Below are 19,169 nucleotides of genomic sequence, written 5' to 3' on the forward strand. Positions count from 1 at the left end.
AATTTGAGTTACCCCATGTGAAAATGTAGTGTTTCAATATAAACGTAACCAGTAGCTGTATAAGCTGATGTATAATTATTAATTTTTAAAAAGTTATACTTATATTAATTAGCTCATTGTATCGTAAATAGGGTGTTTGCTAAAGTATTTGACACCCTATATACGACTGTGGTGAACAACGTTATAAAAAGAATAGTAAAAATGCTCCTCGTTGAATTCTACAGAAACTTATTTTAGTTCTACGCTCTCTTAATAAATCTAAACAAAACTATGTGTAAATATTGCAATATAAAATGTCGCCCTCAGTCTTTAGGACGGTCGCCAAAATTTCACTAACTCTATTATAGTGATCAGCATGTCAACCTACCAAAAAGAGACAATTTCCTCAATCGACTTTGAACTTTATGGCTTTGAGATAAGGTCGAAAATCAATTGAGGAATGTGTCAATTTGTAATAGGCCGACGTGCCAGTAACCATACGTAAATTTAATATAATTAATATAAAAATGAGGCCTGAACATAGTAAATTGGTGTTAGTAATGAGCATTTTTACTTCGCATACATCCAACGGCTAGTATTGGCGATGATCTCCTGTATCACTGAAATTTGGCACAGTTCTGTTTATTTTATACTATATCTAATATACTACATTATTCATACACATATATTTATATTCAACTATTGAATAGCTCGTCCATAAACATAAATATTTTATTATAATCACAAACAACGATAACTCTTATAATCTGTGCTTCATATACAAATAAACATATAGATACAAAATACCAAGGTCGTACAGAAATGAAAGAAACAAAAATCATTTGAATACTTTTACTTCTCATATCACATAAGATTACACCAAATCTCAAATTAAAATAGTCAGACTTTAGCAACGACACACATCAACGTAAACCCAAATATGATTCAAAAAACTTTATGAACAATATCAAAAACTGACTCCGAAAACGGCGTGGTATTGAGCAAACAGTTGCTATAATTGAAAAAAACTTTTAAACAGTTTATTTTTTGTCATTTTGAGACACGATTATTGTACGTATAACGACAATTAACACTATTAAAAACTACAATAATATGCAAAAGTAACATCGGAAGCTCACTTTTAAATACAAATTTTATTACGCCAAGGTTCTCCGATAAACTCTAGTCACCGTCGTTCATAATATTTTTGAATTCCAATAACATATAACATTGGTTGATATGTTTTATGTACTATAAGTTAGGCGATCTCGCTATTCTCTCAAGAAGTTCCATACAATATCCCATATTTCCCCGTCCATACACTCAAATACATCTATCTATGTACATACATTACGACACCGAAAAATGGTAACGCGATACACAAACATTATTATCATAATATCTAGGATAGAGATTAATATTTTAGGCCTAAACGAATATCAATATGTCCAAAAGCGTAAAATAATATCAATGTAATTATTTTTGAAGTATCTTAAAATTTTATCGATTACACATGTCTCGAGTTCATACGATTAATATTCTTCATATTAAAATGTCATATTATTTGGACCAACAAACGTTGTAATACTCATTAATGTTGATGATATATCTCATTTAACAGCACATATTGCTAGAGGAAACAAAAATATACAATCATTAAAAACTACTATAAATATAACAGCCCCTAAAATTTTACTATTCCATAGCAAAATCGTATTATCTAATATCGTACAACAGATAAATAAATTAGGTATGGTTCGTAAAAGCAGTGTCGAAATCGAAGTAAAATAGTTATATCCTTATACAAATACCACAATGCGAGACCAGAAGAATCTATTTTGAGTAACTGGTCCTTTATACAATATTAAAACACCCAAGCCTAATAATAATATTTTAATACTTAATGTATATTATTAACAACAATTCGAGGAATTTCATTGAATTTCAAAATCGTGTTTTTGGAAGTTCGCGTTTTAGGAAGACTCAAGAAATCCAATTAGTGATGTCTTCCATTAATTTTTTTGGCGATTGGAATCAAAAGTTTAAAGATTTCCTTCGCCATATATCGTATTTAGTATTTTCGTTCGATTTTAATAAAGTTACAGTAGCATTAGAGGGTTGCTTTCACAATTCCTCCGTGGATGCTATTGGGGCTTTTAGCAGAGGTGTCCTAGGGCTTCTGGACCCATCGGAATTTCTGGTGGCAGCTTGGAAGTCTTCGTTCGACAACGATGCTGGGATTGGAGCGATTTTCAATTGATGTCCGTTGAGTTTGATTTCGGTAATGGAATGTGATCTCCCGTGATTGACGTTGGGTTTCTCCTTGTTGCTGGTCGTCATGGGGTCGTGGGTCGGGGTCTTGGCCATTGACTGGGTCACTCGGACCCGGTTCGACTGTTCCCGTAGAGCCATTTGGTAGGCCACTTCGAAGGCTTCACCTAATGTTAGAATTACTTCGGTCGCTTGATCCTGTAATAGACAAATAGACAGATTTAGTTATATTTTAGGTGTTTTATTCATATTTAGTTAGCTACTTAATTTTTTGCAGAATTATACAGGGTGTCTCAAAAAATTGTTTCAAGCCGAAGCCCAGAGATAGAGCATCACTAGGGCTACCCCAAACACCGCGACTTTTGATAACTTTCGAGTTATGCTTTTTTTTCCAACATACAGGATTTTTTAACATTTTTAGTTTATATTCGTAATCACGGAATTAAAAAGTTACGAAGCTTCAAGAAAATGAATTAGTCAATTAAGTATCATTTTAATTTTCACACAAAATACAATAATCAGAAGTAATATTCAAAACAAAAGCTATAGAAAGTCAGAGAAGGTAATACTAAATCAAGAGCAGACGCTCACCATAGTAGCGAATAGAAGACGATAAAGTCAAATAAGGTAACGCTAAATAAACAGAAGAAGCTCACCATAGTAGCGACTCTGAAGACGGTAAAGTCAAAGAAGGTAACAATAAATCAATAGAAGAAGCTCACCATAGTAGCGACTCTGAAGACGTGGCAGTAGTGGCTCCTAGTGGCGTGGTCCTTGGTAATGTAGGCGAAGTGGGTGAGGTCGTCCGCGTCCTGGCACGCGCAGTGGATGTTGCGGATCTCGTGCTCGCAGACCAGCTCCTAGATGGTGCAGAAAATGGTTTAGAAAATACGTTATTTACATCATCATCAGTTACTATATAATCCTCATCATCATCAGTTACTGTTCTACAGTCCTGGCTGCACAGGATTTGCAGCGGTAGGAACGAGAGATGGGAATAGACTTGTATAGTCAGTTCATTTTAGTCTACACTGCTGGAGCATGACCTTTAGACGCGTTGATGAGGCAGAAAGTACGTAAATTATTCCATAATTATGTTCCTAATCTATGCGTACCAACTTAGCTCAAATCTATGCGTACTAGATACCTAATAAATATAGAATAAACGCATAGATCACGATTTCGGACATTATACTCCTATATTCATAACACAAAGTCAGGCATCCGTAAAAGATTTTTAAGTATTGCGATTAGATTTCGAATGCCTACAGGCAGTATACTAAATATAAATTCACGTTTTATGAATTTTCATAGAAACGTAATCAAAACGCCCAGCAGGCAAATATTATAATCAAAAGAACCAACAGAAACTTTTTATTTCTCACCCTACTTTTTATCGTTCAAAAAACAGATTCAATTTCGAATTTCGTCCGAACATTACAAGCGTAAACAGCGAAAAAACACTAATTATCCCACTTAACTAACCGTGAAGAGTTCTAACAAAAATTGGTTAAAGAAAAAAATTGAGAAAAAGCAATCCTTTTTTTAAGAAACAAAGGCAAGACCAGTGGTCCGATCAAGTGTGAAGGATGGTCCATAATTAAAAGTCAAGCGGGCAAAGTCAGGGGTTTTGTTTAGTGGATCCCTTTTTGTTTGGGCCCAGGGATGCTTGCCGGTTTTCGCTCGGTTGCCCATCAAAGAATAAACATCTTTTCTGGAGAGAATTTTGCTAACAATATTAATTTATATAAAATATTAATTTCAGAGTGTAAAACTTAAATCTTTCCAAAACAGAATTCTGTCTAACGTATTTTTCTAAGTCTAAACAACAAATGGTAACACAATTAAGCAAGATTTACACGTTCCAAATAAAATAAAATATGTATTTTCTATGGTCCCCAGAATTGCTTTCTGCTTCAAAACAAACGATTAAGATACTTGCAAGTCCGGTTTACAAGAAAGTAAATAGATAATAATTAATCCAAGCCATCGCAACCCTGAGAGCTGAAGTGTGTCTAGATAATACAAGTACTTCTCTTGAGTTTTAAGATGTTGATAATGATGTAAGGTTATGTGTTCTTATTCGAGATACGTTAGAAACGAACACATTATTTTCAATCGATATCCCATAAATATTTAAGCTCAGGATCTAAAACTTGAAGTAGAGAAAGTTGTACACTTCGTGTTAATAAAATAGATGGTAGATAGTTCAGCAAAATTATAAACTTGCATGACACTGACAATTAAATCTTGATGAGAAATCTTAAATAACTTACCCTGGTAATGGTATTCAGGAACTTGACACCTCTGTAGCTGATGGAAAGTATGATGTCGGGGGAATCCCTCGGTTCTTTGGTAGACTTCTTCAGCTTCTGAATGGACTTCTTCGTGGATTCGGTCCCGCGGAGTTCTTTGACTACCGTTGAACCTAGGTACTGAACAAACAAATGCAATTGGTTACACAACAGCTGGAATATGCCTGCCTTGTTTTGCAGTAAAAAAACTATTTAAATCAAGCTTATTTAATTAATAATAACCTTTAACATTAAATAACCTTTGATATTGACACTGATAAATAAAACTTTAGTTGACCTTTTCTAAATCGTCTACCATTGGTGTGAAATATTGCATGAATTGCTAATGGAAATACATAACAGAATGTTATGCCTTTGATAGTATAAATTAGTGTCTAAATTAAAAATAAATATTACGCAAGATGTAATTATTATTAACGAGTTTGAATTCAACGTGTTGAATGCACCTGTGCAAACACTTGTTTTTCTACGTTTTGGCATCATTATTTTGGTATCTAATAAATACCTGCCAATTTAATAATACTTACATTAGCTACATAGGTAACAGCACCAGTGACTAGCACGAACGGTTGGTGTTTCCACTGCGTCCTCAAGGCTCCTGGGACTCCAACCAGCAGTTCTGATGGAGCCCTGATCTCCAGGTCCGATGGCCTAGGGGGTTGAGGAGCCGGCCTGTTCTTCTTACTGCGCTTCAAGGTTTCCCCACCAGGTGGCGCCAGGGTAGGAACAACGGGAGGAGGCACAGGTTTCAAGTTCTCTGAAGCTGGTAGCTTTTCTTTGATTTCTTCTTTTAGCTGCTGTATGTTGTTCTTCTAAAACAATAGTTATATGGTTAGTGAAATATTTCCGTTTTCGGTGTACCTAGTTACTGAGGTTGGAAGTGGAGACCGCGTTTTGATAAGTACAAGATGTCTGCAGTACCTAGATGATGCATCGACTTAAGGTGGCTAGTAGCAATGTAAAGAAAAAATCGATGATCACACTTAGTGGCCAGTGAAAAGGATTATGTCCATTACTGGAGTAGACTGATGATAGCAGTACCAAATTCTAATAGGCAAAGATCACCTAAAAGCATTGCAAAACTGAACTTTACATCACCTATGATCTAACCAATTAGATACGATACCCTAACGCGTCATATGCTCTAATACCTCCGCAAATGGCATCGTTATTTTTCAATATTTCCATCGCACGAGCGTGTTACGAATCGCACATGCATGTGGAATCATCGTACCGAACCAATTGACACTAGCGAAACTACAAACTGTAAACTCAAAACGAAACCTAATTATACAAAAGGGTAACACAATAGGGGGCTGAAATGGCCCTCGACTCACACTTCAGAGGTGCAAAACAAAAGCGAAAAAAAAATGGCGTGAATTTTTAATTAAGGTACTAAATCAGAGAGACAGAGGCATGAATGCGGTATAATTGACAGTGTCAACCAACTAATTTGAGGAGGTTTGGCGACAACAGGCCCGAGTGTATTCAGCGGCCGATGAATAGTGCCTTCCGTGGGGATGAGCTCGAATGGGCCGCTAGCTAGCTTTGGGCTACTAGGAGTTTTCGACATAGAAAAAAGGATAATACTCGTATTCCAGAACTTTACAATAAAGTAAAGATACAATTTGTTTTCTAAACTAGAACTGCAGGTGCTAAAAAAGGTTGAGAATGCGATATAAACAAAAAACATTATGCCATATTAAAAGAAGTTTTAGAGCCTTAAGTAATAAGTTAACTGCATATCTGATATTTTTATTATGTGCTAGTTGTACTTATTTTGGTGAATTAAAAAAATACCTACACACTGAAAATACATTATTGGAATAACAGTAACTGTAGGTATTCAGTATTCTACGCGTAGTTGTATTATTTAAGTTATTTATTATACTTGTAACAATATTTATTTATACTCCATTTAACCGCATGTCTCTCAACATTGATGGACGCTGTTATACTGTTACACTTAGCATGAAACCAAATGTTATTGTTGTACAAATCTAGATTAGTGTAAACTTGTTGGTGATCTTTTTAAATAAATAAAACACATCATACAAATAGATACAAAAAGGACACAGACAAATAGTTAGGGCAACATTTTAGTGGTACGGACCTACGCGGTTACGGAGTACCTCACTCGCCCTGAATGGAGCTGAATAGACGTCGAATTGAACACTAATTACCTATACGGAACCACCGACGTGTGAAATTAAAACCGGTGCGCGTCTAGACTGGCTTGAATGAGAAAAAAATTGAGTGAGAGGAAATAGTGAATAAAAGTTAGGGTTTTATGTGAGCACTAGTGGATAGAATGATGTTTTAGTGTATGGAAGAATTTAGATAGCTTAATTAATAGTAACAGAATCAAATTAAGGAATAGCACACAATAGATAGATATAGAATACGCTTTATTGTTGTACCACTAAAGCAAGAAAAGATAAGAAAGAAACACACAGAAAAGACGGTCTTATAGCTATAAGGCTATCCCTTCCAGACAACCTAGGTCCTAGAGGACAGGTTTAGAATAGGTATAAGGGAAGGTATGAATAATGTATGAAAAGAGAATAAGTTGAATAAGAATCGGATCATAATATGATATCGTCTGGTTTGATAAAGCAACGCAATAAACTAAGTCTGATTTTAAAACACCTTTTTGAACTTGCAATAAAACTCCGATCCCCTTAACTGTAGGTAACTGATACCCCATACGAAACACGTTAAATAACATTATCATCGCGAACCCCAAGTCACCTGCGGGATTAAAATGGCTAATCCCTGTTAAATTGCTCATCTTGTCGATAATTACACACGAGGGGGTTGCTTGGCTACCCCCTACAGGTAGGGGGCTGATATTGGCAAGTGGTACGTTTTTAGTGTTAACACTTAAAATGTAATCAACATTGAACAAGATTACAATCCTAGATTAATTAATTATAGATTTAGATAATATAAAGGTGGTATGTAGATCATGTCGATGATGCTTAATAAACATGACATTAGTGATGATAATAGGAAAGATTTTAATTAATTGCAAATCAAGATTTGAAAATGGGGGTAACACACATTTTGCAAATTCATCATCATCATCATTTCAGCCACAGGACATTCACTGCTGAACTTCAGCATGTCAATGCCATGTTTATTAAAAGCATCATCGTCATGATCTATACCAACGTAAAGTATTATCTGAACATAGGCTTCCCCCAAATTTAGAAAATTGTTAGATAAATAAAAGAAATGCATAATAAAAAGCTTTCGTTTCCGTTGTTATACGATAAGTATCTACTTAATGCGAGATAATAAATCTAATTTCATTGTTGCCGTTTTTGCTAACCTGTTTTACTCCCTGTTTAAAAAAATACTCAGCTACTAATTTAATTATTATTGCTATCATCACCTCATCAAATGTGCATTTGCCACTAACGTCGACAAAACCGGAATATACTGTCACCCGACACCCGATATGGTGAAGGGACATCCTCCGTAAATAATGCACCGGCCGGAATGTCATCAAAAGGTGCATAATGCACCTGACACGGTGCGGTTTTATGCGGTACGACCATTGATAAATCAAGTCTCGCTCTGGTAATGGAGGCTACCTAGTTTCGTTAAGCCTTTAGAACTTGTTTTTGTAAAGCAGACAATGGTTACGGACTGAATGTTTAATGTAGTAGATGTTATGACAGGAAAATTGATTATTTGGTCGGATGCCGTTGTTAAAATGTATAACTTGAAATTGTGTTAGGTTCAAATAGTATGAAGTTTGATAAATCTGACTTTACTTCGAAAATAAAAGTGATATAATTCTTTTCCGACATTCATAACAAAAAGGATAAAATGAATTACATCCTTGTACATTTTAGGTCACCGGTGCCATGGTAACTCCCTGCACGACCCCACATTAATTCTAGCTGACGAGTTAACACTGAGGATGTCCTTTTTACCGGCCTTCTGTGTGAGTGCATCGTTCATTTTATTGCACCAATAAAATACCGCTTAGTTACCTACTTTGCATTTATGTTAATAATAACGTATTTGTGAACCTACTTAATTTATCAATTGCTCTTGCAAAGGTGATATTAAGTACAAAATGCATAGAAATAGGTTGGTTTGCCTATAATTTGTTTGAAATTACATTTTAAAATATAATATGAACAGACGTGTTTTTCGTTCTCAAAGTGGATAGTGATGTCATTTGTTACGTTACGACTACTTATAAGCCGGCTATGTGTACATTATTAGCAATAGGTTGATTATATTATGAAGTAGGCGGGTATCCATTTAGGTAAACAGAATCAGCTGTGTTATTTTCATTTAGACATTGCGTTAATGATTCGTCCAAGCGTTAATGCAATATATAGTTTTTACCACACATTATACTCATTACGAGTTCAAACAAAAGGTCCACTCACAGGTGATTTCAATATTACAATCAAGTCACACCATATTCTACACACCTTTCAATCTTTTTATAGCCTGCGGGCGATATGAATATTAAAACTTCCAATGGGATTATGAGAAACTATTAAATATGCACGTTGGGTGATACCACCAGTATACCCATGAGTCATGGTGACTGCGACATGATGTATATCAATTATTAGGTGGACAAAAAACCGATGACATGTGGTATGAAGAAATAATTATGCTAATACGAACATTAATAATAGTAGCACGTTCCAACCTTGAGTATACTTGCAAAATTGACAGTTACAAATTTTAACATGTACATTAGAATGATTGTGCTACGTCAAAGTTGCAAGAAATCATTCAAATAAGAAAAATAAAAGAAACTTACCAAAGTGTTGAGATCAGCGTTAATTTCTTCCATATTGTTAGTCGCAGGCCCATTGTGTTCGCCAGACACCGACGCCAATATTCGCTTCCTGTGTCCAGGCTTATGTATTTCTAGCACAGCCGTCAATTCTACCTCCCAAATTCTTTTCACTCTATCCATGTCTACATACAAATGCTTTCTAAACGTATCACTATATATTTCTAAATTAATATTCCTTAGCCATTCTTCTACAGATTCGTTTTGGTTCTTACTTATATTATTATTGTTATGGTTATTGCTTATTTCTGTTATTTTAAGAGGTAACTGTTTCGATGACTCTAGTATTTTCTGTCTATCCGCTTCGTCTATACCCATTTCTCGTAGGTCATTTTCGTCTAGGATTCCATTCTGAAACAAAATATTTACTGGAGTTGGGAAAGTCGAGTAAAAGTAACATAACGATCAGATGTTTTTTATTAAGAGCTCTCTGAGAAGTAAATATTATTTTTACCCGAATGCGCCAGAAGGAGGGCTAATGTTTCAAGTAGCAACAATTAGGCTGAGTTGCACCACCTAACTTTGACCGTAACTATAAGGATAACCGGTCTATTTTGTATGGAGTTTGACAGATTTTTGACGTTTGCCAAAGTTAAAGTAAGATGGTGCAACCCAGCCTTAGATTACACAAATGACATTGACATTGAATATTTTAAATGTTACATATCTCAGGGATGGATACGAGTATCAGAATTAAATATCGACATAAAACTAACACTAAATAACTAAAAATGGAAAACTCTTCATTGAAATAATTAATCATATTAGTGATCCCTTCTGTCTCTTGGATAATGTTCTTATTAAAACTATTGTTATTATAAATGGTACCTACAATAAATTCTACGTCATCGTAGCCGCTCTCCCTGAAGAGCGGCTCGTAATCGTGTAGGCCCAGGCCAGCCAGCCACAGGCCCAGGGTCGAGGCCACGGAAGGACTCAGGCTGGATTCGGAGCAACTCAGGCCCAGCCGTGACGTGAACTCCTGCTCGAGCTCGGAGACGAACACAGACTCGCGGACGAGCTTGCTGCCGAAGGAGGCCATTATCTCGGAGATCTTTGCCCATTCCTCCTGTGGACAAAAGTGCGGAATTGTAGGGCTTTTACAGAGACAACGCATATAGATAGTTTCATCCACGAAGACGCGCCCCACCAATTTTTGGTCGAGGAAAGCGCGGGGTGTGGGAGTTTGATCGGATCCGAGCGTTATTATTGTAGTGTGCGTGTGCACTCATTGATAATTTAGCGTGTACCGATAACACTCAAACATTCGCGGAAGAATGGTGGGGCGCGTCTTCGTGTATGAAACGATCATTACAAAAATAATGGTGTAATATGTACAAGCAAACCTAAGATATTAATGCTTATCGTAGCCGGGGTAGATTTTGAACGAACTGCTGAAAGACTTTTTCAACATCTTGTGTTGGACAGTTACATCATTTCGCAATTGATAATAATAGTTCTTTGTCCTTGCTTTTATTAATTTAACTAAATATTCTTGTATCGTTTAGATACTTTTTATTTTAACAGAAATTGATATTCGAAGGTTAATTAAAAATAAAAAAAGTAACATCATAATGCGACGTCCTAAAGAATGCACTTCCTCGAACAGTCCACCTATCTTAATAAATTAAATTCGCTGTCATTCTCTTAATGCGCACGATTAAAAGGTGCATGGCTATCTTCATCGGCATCTGTGCACCGACACCTGCAGAAAATGCAGACGGCATTTATAACGTTCGTATGCAGATGGTTTTGTTCTTATCTCAATAGCTTCAGCTATGACAAGGCCCTATGCCATAGGGGCACCCGCATTGTGGTTTTTGCAAGCGATATGGTGATAACTTTTAATTTATTATGGCGATAAAAATGTGTTCTGCAGTTTTACGGCTGACAAGGGCGACATTTTTGTATGATGAGTGGAAAAGTAAATTTTATTATGACATCAATTCAATATTATGGTGACAAGAGATGCCCAACGATTTAGCCAATATCGTGTATTTTTACAAAATGCGTTACTTCCGTCCTTTGTATCGTTGTTCTGCGTTTTAGTAACGTGTTGTCTTAGCGACACGATCAACCCAAAGGCAGTCCCAGTTTTTAGTTTATTATAATTCTAGTTTGCGACAAAACGCGACACATCATAAAATATGATTCGCGTCGTGTAGCGTCGCTCTCGCTACGTCACGTCGTTTGTCGGTGACGTAGAGCCACACCCGAGTCCAAGGTTAATAACTACTTGCTGTCGTATTAATAGGCTTATGACAGGTTGGGTGTAAACACTGTAATTACGTTTATTAGTAGTCTTTTTAACGCTAACAATTAAGCCTTTAATCGCATTTTAATAATTGGCTCAACTAACAAAGCTAGTTATTATTAAGTTCACAGATAAAGAGCAAGTATTTCTCACGAAATGTTTAGCGATTGCAAGATATTTCTAATAGGTTATGTTGGTATTTCGAGGTGGTATTTAAGGGTTAAAAGGAAACATTTTCAGGCTCTCACTTTGATGTTATCAGCTTCTATAGACTTCAATTTTAGTAACAGATATTGGAAATCAAGCTGAACTTTAAAATGAGAAAATCCCTTTTACTCGTAAAGGAATAATACTTATGTAATAGTTTTTCAGTGACTAAAACAAAAATATGAAGAATAATCAATGTTGACGTTATGACGCTAAAAATAAAACATAATTTACCTTGAAGATACCTCAATCATGTAATCATTCTTATTTAATTTAATGAGTCACGGACGCTTACTACCATTCATAGCTATTCTTTCCTTATATGACATTCCTTCTAACTTATCATGAAAATTAGTTTTGACCGATAAGCACTCTGTTTACTTTGATTATTTGCAATTCTGTTAAAATGCATCACTTACATTTAGCAAAAAGTGTACTTGAGTAATTTTATTATTCATTTAGCACTATCAGACCTTAAAATAGGTATGCTTAAATTTTCCCTTCAGAAATTCCACTGATTGGGGTGATAGTCTCTAATGCTCAAAATTCGAGGGTTTGGGCAAATGACTTTGGCTAACTGCTCTTCATCGGGCAAGTGTAGACTAAAATGAGACAGGTTTAGAATACCGAATACCGATAGGTCTATGTGACATTTTGAATAGGTCGATCTATAACTAAGAACTCTTTCTTTTTTCCCTGGTAAAATCCGGGTAGTTCCGAATATCTTACCTGCTCATCGAATGGGCTAAGTATGGACAGCGACTTGTCCCCGCTTTGGGTAGAACTGGTGGTATTGCTTCGCCTCCTGACTTCCTCCTCCAGTCCATTGACGCTTCTATCAGCCTGCCCATTGCTGCTGAGGGTATGGGCGGGTGGTTCGGTGGGCGACGCGTCGTACACTGACTTCAGCTTGCTTTCTATCAGCCTTCTTCATTCGCAAAAGTAGGATCAAGAGAAGAGAATAGTGCCGAATATCTTACCTGCTCATCGAACGGACTGAGTATGGACAGCGACTTGTCCCCACTCTGCGTGGATCTGGTAGTATTGCTGAACCTCCTGACTTCCTCCTCCAGTCCATTGACGCTTCTATCAGCCTGCCCATTGCTGCAGAGGGTATGTGCTGGTGGTTCGGTGGGCGACGCGTCGTACACTGACTTCAGGTTACTTTCTATCAGTCTTCTTCAGTTGCAAGGGTAGGATCAAGAGAAGAGAATAGTGCCGAATATCTTACCTGCTCATCGAACGGACTGAGTATGGACAGCGACTTGTCCCCACTCTGGGTAGAGCTGGTGGTATTGCTGCGCCTCCTGACTTCCTCCTCCAGTCCATTGACGCTTCTGTCAGCCTGCCCATTGCTGCTGAGGGTATGGGCTGGTGGTTCGGTGGGCGATGCGTCGTACACTGACTTCAGCTTGCGCAGCGTCTTCGGCCGTTCGGCTGGCATCGGCCGGAGGCCTATCCCGTCGAGCGTCGTCGTTGAGCCTTTGAAGAGGCCTGAGGACAAAGAGAGAAGGATATTAATTTTTGTGACTAAATATCATATACATTGCAGGCTCGCTTTAGATTTCTATGTCACTTGTATTTTGGTAAAGGGGTGACGATCTCGAATTGAAATCGATCGATTGATAGAGAAAAATTGTGTTAAAATGTTCAATACAGTGTCATATTTTTAACACATGTATGAAGTTTATTTTGTAACCTTCTTATTTTGTAATAGGTAGGTACAAGTTATTGGAACTTCACACATTGGCAAATACAACCGCTCAAATCAAGATCACTAGGTATTCTAGAGTATCATCGCAGTCTTAAATTACTCAAAATGTGATCAAATAAAAATATTTCTATAATTCTGTGTTTTCCCATAATAAATAATGATTTAGTTAAGTTCGAACTTGTATATCCCTCTCTAAACTTGTACCACAAGGCATTAATTTATCTGTCGTGTCGAAGAAAGTGAACACATCGGTGCCAAGGCGAGCGCTAGAACCGGGTCCCAATGCCGCACGATTAGATTACGATCCGCTGTTGTATCACACGTAATGCTCATCAAGTCACACATTTTTTGTTGGAAAATCGCCCCTATTACAAGGGCTTAAGAGTCCAGTAATCAGTTTGATGTGCCGTCGTTAAGTTGTGTCAAACGCGGTAATTTGCTTCGGTCACCGTATTTGTTATTGTAATTTGGGTATCAACAATGTAGTAGCTTGATTTCGAAATTGTTGATTGATTGGGTCAGTTATGTTACCTATGACTTTTTTATTGAAATGAATGGTGTGGCTTAAGTATTTTTTTTACCACAATAGGAAAGCTCTTTGCTCTAAGTAATGACCAGGCTAAATGAAGGGAAATTCATCCGGAATCCTCAACCACAGAAGAATTGGGTGCTAAGTTAGTTTTAACTTAGTAACTAAAGTTGATCTTTTAAAATAGTGTTCGTATTTAATACATAAAACATCTAATTAAACTTAAAAGTTTTCATACTCTTACTCGAGCTTTTCTACAAATAATTTGCCTCGATCGCATTAGTCAAGTTTTATTTGTTTTCCATTACTTATTCGATCATAAGAAAACTTTCCCTAAACTTCAGTATTGGTTTCCGCATTGACCGGAGCTTTTACGAAACTTTTGGCGAAACCAAACTCTAAGTATATGTTGTCATACGACTTTGGGCTTAATTTCAAAATAGTCAACATAGTGTTAGAGCCAAAGCACACGATGTGTTGCGACGCCACATCGCAAAGATTTCGGCGAACCGCACCGCTCGTGTGCCCGCCACAGATATTTCTATGTAAAGGCCGACTCATACATATCAGTGAAGTCACAGTTCAGGCTCAGTACCGGCACAGTGCGAAATATTATTTCATACAGTTTCTATGAACGCATCCCCACTTGTCAGTGTCAGTGACGACACAGTGCTCTCAGTGTCAGTGCCGACACCGGCAATCACGGACGTATTCGTTGACGACGATATTTTTTGTCGGATCATGGACGCCGCCGCGGCATCAAAAACAAAATAACTTAGGGGAGACCGGGTACAATAGTACCACGGGTCAATAGTACCATCGGCGATATTTCTTCATACAAGCGACGTTAGATTGTGTGCATAGCGTCAGAATATGCGCTTTTTGTGTTTCCATCCGCTCACCAGTCGGCGGCGCTTGTGCTGACAAACAAAGGTGTACAGGAAGGATTTTTGTTTTTTGCCCAGCCGCAGTAAGTTTTTATGTCAAATATATGAGCCCATAAGTTGCCTAATATGCTATTTGTTACCAAAGTATTGTTGTCAATAGTTTATCCAGGCTCTAAACTTTGTATCGACAGCGAATTATTGGCATTCACTGTGAAAATGACTGAATTTTAGGTGAGATTGTAGGAGATTAAGAGAACAGAATACCAATAAAGGTGATGATTAGATAAACATAACTACTTTTATTGCCTCATATATTATTGGTACAATTGACCCGTTGTAGGGGTCAATTGTAACATGAGACATCGTACAGTTCAAATTCGTTTTTCATTAAGTATTCGAAATAATAGTTCAACTCTGCATGCTTAAATTTGTAGCTTAAGAGTCTAGTTTTTACAGCATCCTAACAGAATAAGTTACATTTCATTAGATTTCTCAATATTGAACAATTTCCAAAAAATGGTACTATTGTCCCCGGTCTACCCTACTTCATTCATAGTTTCTGAACAAAAATATTGAAATAGCTCTCTGAAATTTAAAAATATTCAAAATATTTCACTGACGCAACACTGTAGCACTGATACTGAACTGAGCGGCCACTGTGACGGAACTGTGGCTTCACTGATATGTGTGAATCGAGCTTAAGACGACGCAGAGACACCGCTCCGGCGTCGCACCACCGTCGCAACGCATCGTGTGCTTTGGCTCTCAAGCAGTAAAATTATTGCTATTTCCCATGAACATAGTAAACAAACGTTACATAATATGAACGCAACATTGTTTATGACATAACAGATACGATACGATACGATGACCTGAGGCCATGTTTACATCTTCCTGGGTGATGGAAGGTCTACAGCTTGAACATGAAGTATAAGTACACTTTAGCTAATGATATTTTACTGAGACAGGTACATAATATACATGTAGATAGATAGACTAGAAAACGCAGGTGGATTATAGATTGGCTGTTTCGATTTATGAAGGACTAATATGAAATTAATAAACTGTAAGGAAAAATATTAGACATTGGCAAGAATCTGAATGGAATCAGATTTAAAGTTATGATAATAATGCATAATAATATTCTTATCTTTTGTAGTAACATCAAGCATTATGGTAGAAATAAACTTACTGAGCATGGTGAAAGAAAATAAAATACTTATACGTGAACTTTCACGTAAACTTCAATTTAAACTCCAAATTTTGCAAAGCTTCTCCATAAATATTTATGCATAAGCTTTTTTAGTTGATAAATAATTTTCGAAAAATGTAATAGACCTAACTCACAAAAAGCTCTATCATTGCCGTAGTAAGTAAAACGCAATATAAAGAGTAGTACAGAAGATGTGGTTTTAAAGTTCTCATCTCAAAACCGGACCGGACATTCGTAATTCAAACAAATCGCCTTGTAATAGCACGTCACGATCATCTGACTCTAATCGTATGTCGTTTTTCACACATCTTGTGTCTTAAGCTTTAGTTGCTATCGCCGTAGACAATAAATTGCCTTCGACGTGCAATAGACTCCCGCTGTGTCGTCGGACGTTGTAGATTGTAGACGATGAAAATCTTTGTAAGTACTCGTATAATAATAGTTATGCATAATGTGTTTTTAATTTATTTCTTTTGACCTATTGAACGCTACAAAAGACACATTTATTCCTCATTCAAGTACAGTCAGCGTCAAACAAAGTTGCCAATAAGTTCGCAGCACGTCTTTGTTACAATTGGAATAAGTTTCTGTTGTCAACTATTTAGCCACTTTGGGTGTCACGAACTATTTGACAAGACTAATCCCACGCAAATGAAAAAAGTCGTGTTTTATTGTGTGAATTATTGTGTAAAATAGGTAATAAGTAGATTTCCATATACTAAATAAAACTTATATATTATTTAATCTAAATATCATCATCTCATTCATCAAAATGTCATCGTTTGTGAATGATAACAATGTCAAAACACTAAACAATAATTAAAACACATTACCTACATAGGAATGTGCCGCAAATATTCTAATTTGCATGTGGTACCACAAATTGACCTGAATTGTTGCGCGGGCGCACGGCTGAAGTGCGCCTAACACCATACGCAGCTTTCATTGATACATTTTGGACCCTATATCAATGGACGAAAGGTTTAAAAATGAGGAGAAATTGATAAATTTATTTTCAGTTGCAACAACTTTGTTAAGATTCCTTCGTTCATTGATAAACATCCAGGTTGGGAGTAAATTAATACTGAGTTTAACCAGTTTAACCATGGATGTTCTAAGTATTTCTTACTCTGACGATAATAAATTATATCAATACATACTCGATTAAACACATAAACCAGGAGTACTTAGGAATGTAAGAAAAAATAAACTAAAATAGCGACTTCAATGATTCCCTTCTTGCAAGTTCCTATTTTTTCATTTCTTTTTATTTTTGTAGTCTCTAATAATAACGTTAAAACTATGAGTCCACACCCAATCCTACTAATATTATAAATGCGAAAGTTTGTATGGATGTCTGGATGTTTGTTACTCTTTCACGCAAAAACTATTGAACGGATTTTGATGAAACTTTTATTGCTTACACTATTATTGTTTATTAACCCAGAATAACATGCTACAATTTATCATGATCTGTAAAAAACTAAATTTTAAAATAGGAAAGTAATGAGAAACTTACGGCTTTCATTTCCAAGAAAAAATATTAAGTTAATCTACTATCTATGAAAATCATGAGAAAAAGCATGTGAAGTGACAGTCCACCTGCAGACCATTAAACTGATGGTCGATGGTCCGCTTCCAGAGCTGTTGTATATTAATATTAGCTGTGAGTATCGATCAAGGTCAGTGGCATTGGTGGACTGTGTGTACTGAAGACTGAGGGATAGATCTAGATTTAGACAAAACTAACCAAGACTTAGGGCTATATTTCACCGGGACACCATGGCGGAGCAACCAGTCGCCGGCTACCAACAAAATGTATACAGCTCTATAGAGAGTTACTCACCTGGTGTCCGTTTGGTTGCGCAAAGCTCTATACATTTTGTTGGTAGCGGCGACTGGTTGCGCCGCCATGGTGTCCCGGTGAAATATAGCCCTAATATTGAGCTTGGCACCCATAATTATCTAATAGAAATTATTTTGTCGGCGAAGTTAAAAATAATCGCATATTTATGAATTTTGAACTTGGGTCTCATTTCACATTTATGTTTGGATCAGTATTATAAATAGGAAGGTAACTAATGTCTATCTTACCTTTTCACGATTTCACAACTGAACCTATTTAGATGAAAGGTGTAGAGGTAGAATGAGACTAATGCATTAAAATTGATAACGCCACATATCAAGTACCTACCTAAGTGCCTACGAATAGTTTAAAAAAAAACAAAAAAGAAACAAATTAGTTTTACGAGAGTCTTCCAGCGTCTTGGCTCACTTTTATCTTGGTTCACGGACCAAGTCGGCAGAATAATTTTTTAAATATTTTTTCTTCCGTCAACAGGGCCCAAGACTATTTTATGTATAATAAACACACAACATACACACTTACAATTCAAGGAACACATTTTAATACACATGAGAGTAGACATCTGTCTCCGAAGTCTCAACTGAACTAGGTTTTGAACTGTAAGTTGTAGTTATTTAAAATATTTTTTTGCATTTGAGCAAACAAAACTTACAAATTGTTTAAACACAAATGCTATGTCTGGGACATACTAAAATATTCATTTACAAAGAAAAATCTCGATACAAAAACTATAGTCGGTAGGTAATTTCAAAACATGTTTTAAATTCAAACGTTAATTCCAAATTCCATAACTTTTTTTTATTTTTCTTTTAACCCTTAACTGGTATCGTGGGGGCCGCGCGGCCCCCACCCATGACGTTTTCTTTGATTTCTAAGAAGCTACGCATCGTGGGCAGCCAAAATTTTTGGTATTCTCATTTCGGCGCTACTCGCGTCTGGTGCAGGCGTTTCAGCACTGCATCATTCACCAGGACGAAGATATGCACGTGTTGGGGTCCGCGCGGCCCCCACAATACCAGTTACGTTAGTTTTTTTTCATGGCAATTTTTATTCGTTTTTTGTTTTTTTGCAGTATTGATGACTTTTAAGTGATAAAAAA

The 19,169-nt window shown here is 36.5% G+C and overlaps 1 protein-coding gene across 1 annotated transcript in view; it reads right to left on the minus strand.

The window, feature by feature from the left end:
• LOC114353222 (uncharacterized) overlaps positions 1-19,169 on the minus strand; it is a 106,406-nt gene continuing 87,237 nt past the window's right edge. The window contains exons 12-18 of the mRNA XM_028305133.1: positions 13,092-13,354; positions 10,232-10,468; positions 9,364-9,750; positions 5,093-5,377; positions 4,527-4,685; positions 2,973-3,110; positions 1-2,448 (exon numbers count right to left, since the gene is read on the minus strand). Coding sequence (XP_028160934.1) covers positions 2,104-2,448; positions 2,973-3,110; positions 4,527-4,685; positions 5,093-5,377; positions 9,364-9,750; positions 10,232-10,468; positions 13,092-13,354 — 1,814 coding nt within the window. The 3' untranslated portion in view covers positions 1-2,103. The remainder of the gene's footprint in view (positions 2,449-2,972; positions 3,111-4,526; positions 4,686-5,092; positions 5,378-9,363; positions 9,751-10,231; positions 10,469-13,091; positions 13,355-19,169) is intronic.

This window comes from Ostrinia furnacalis, unplaced genomic scaffold (assembly GCF_004193835.3).
Source record: "Ostrinia furnacalis isolate ACB-3 unplaced genomic scaffold, ASM419383v2 OfSCF1638, whole genome shotgun sequence".
In the NCBI taxonomy this organism is placed as follows: domain Eukaryota; kingdom Metazoa; phylum Arthropoda; class Insecta; order Lepidoptera; family Crambidae; genus Ostrinia; species Ostrinia furnacalis.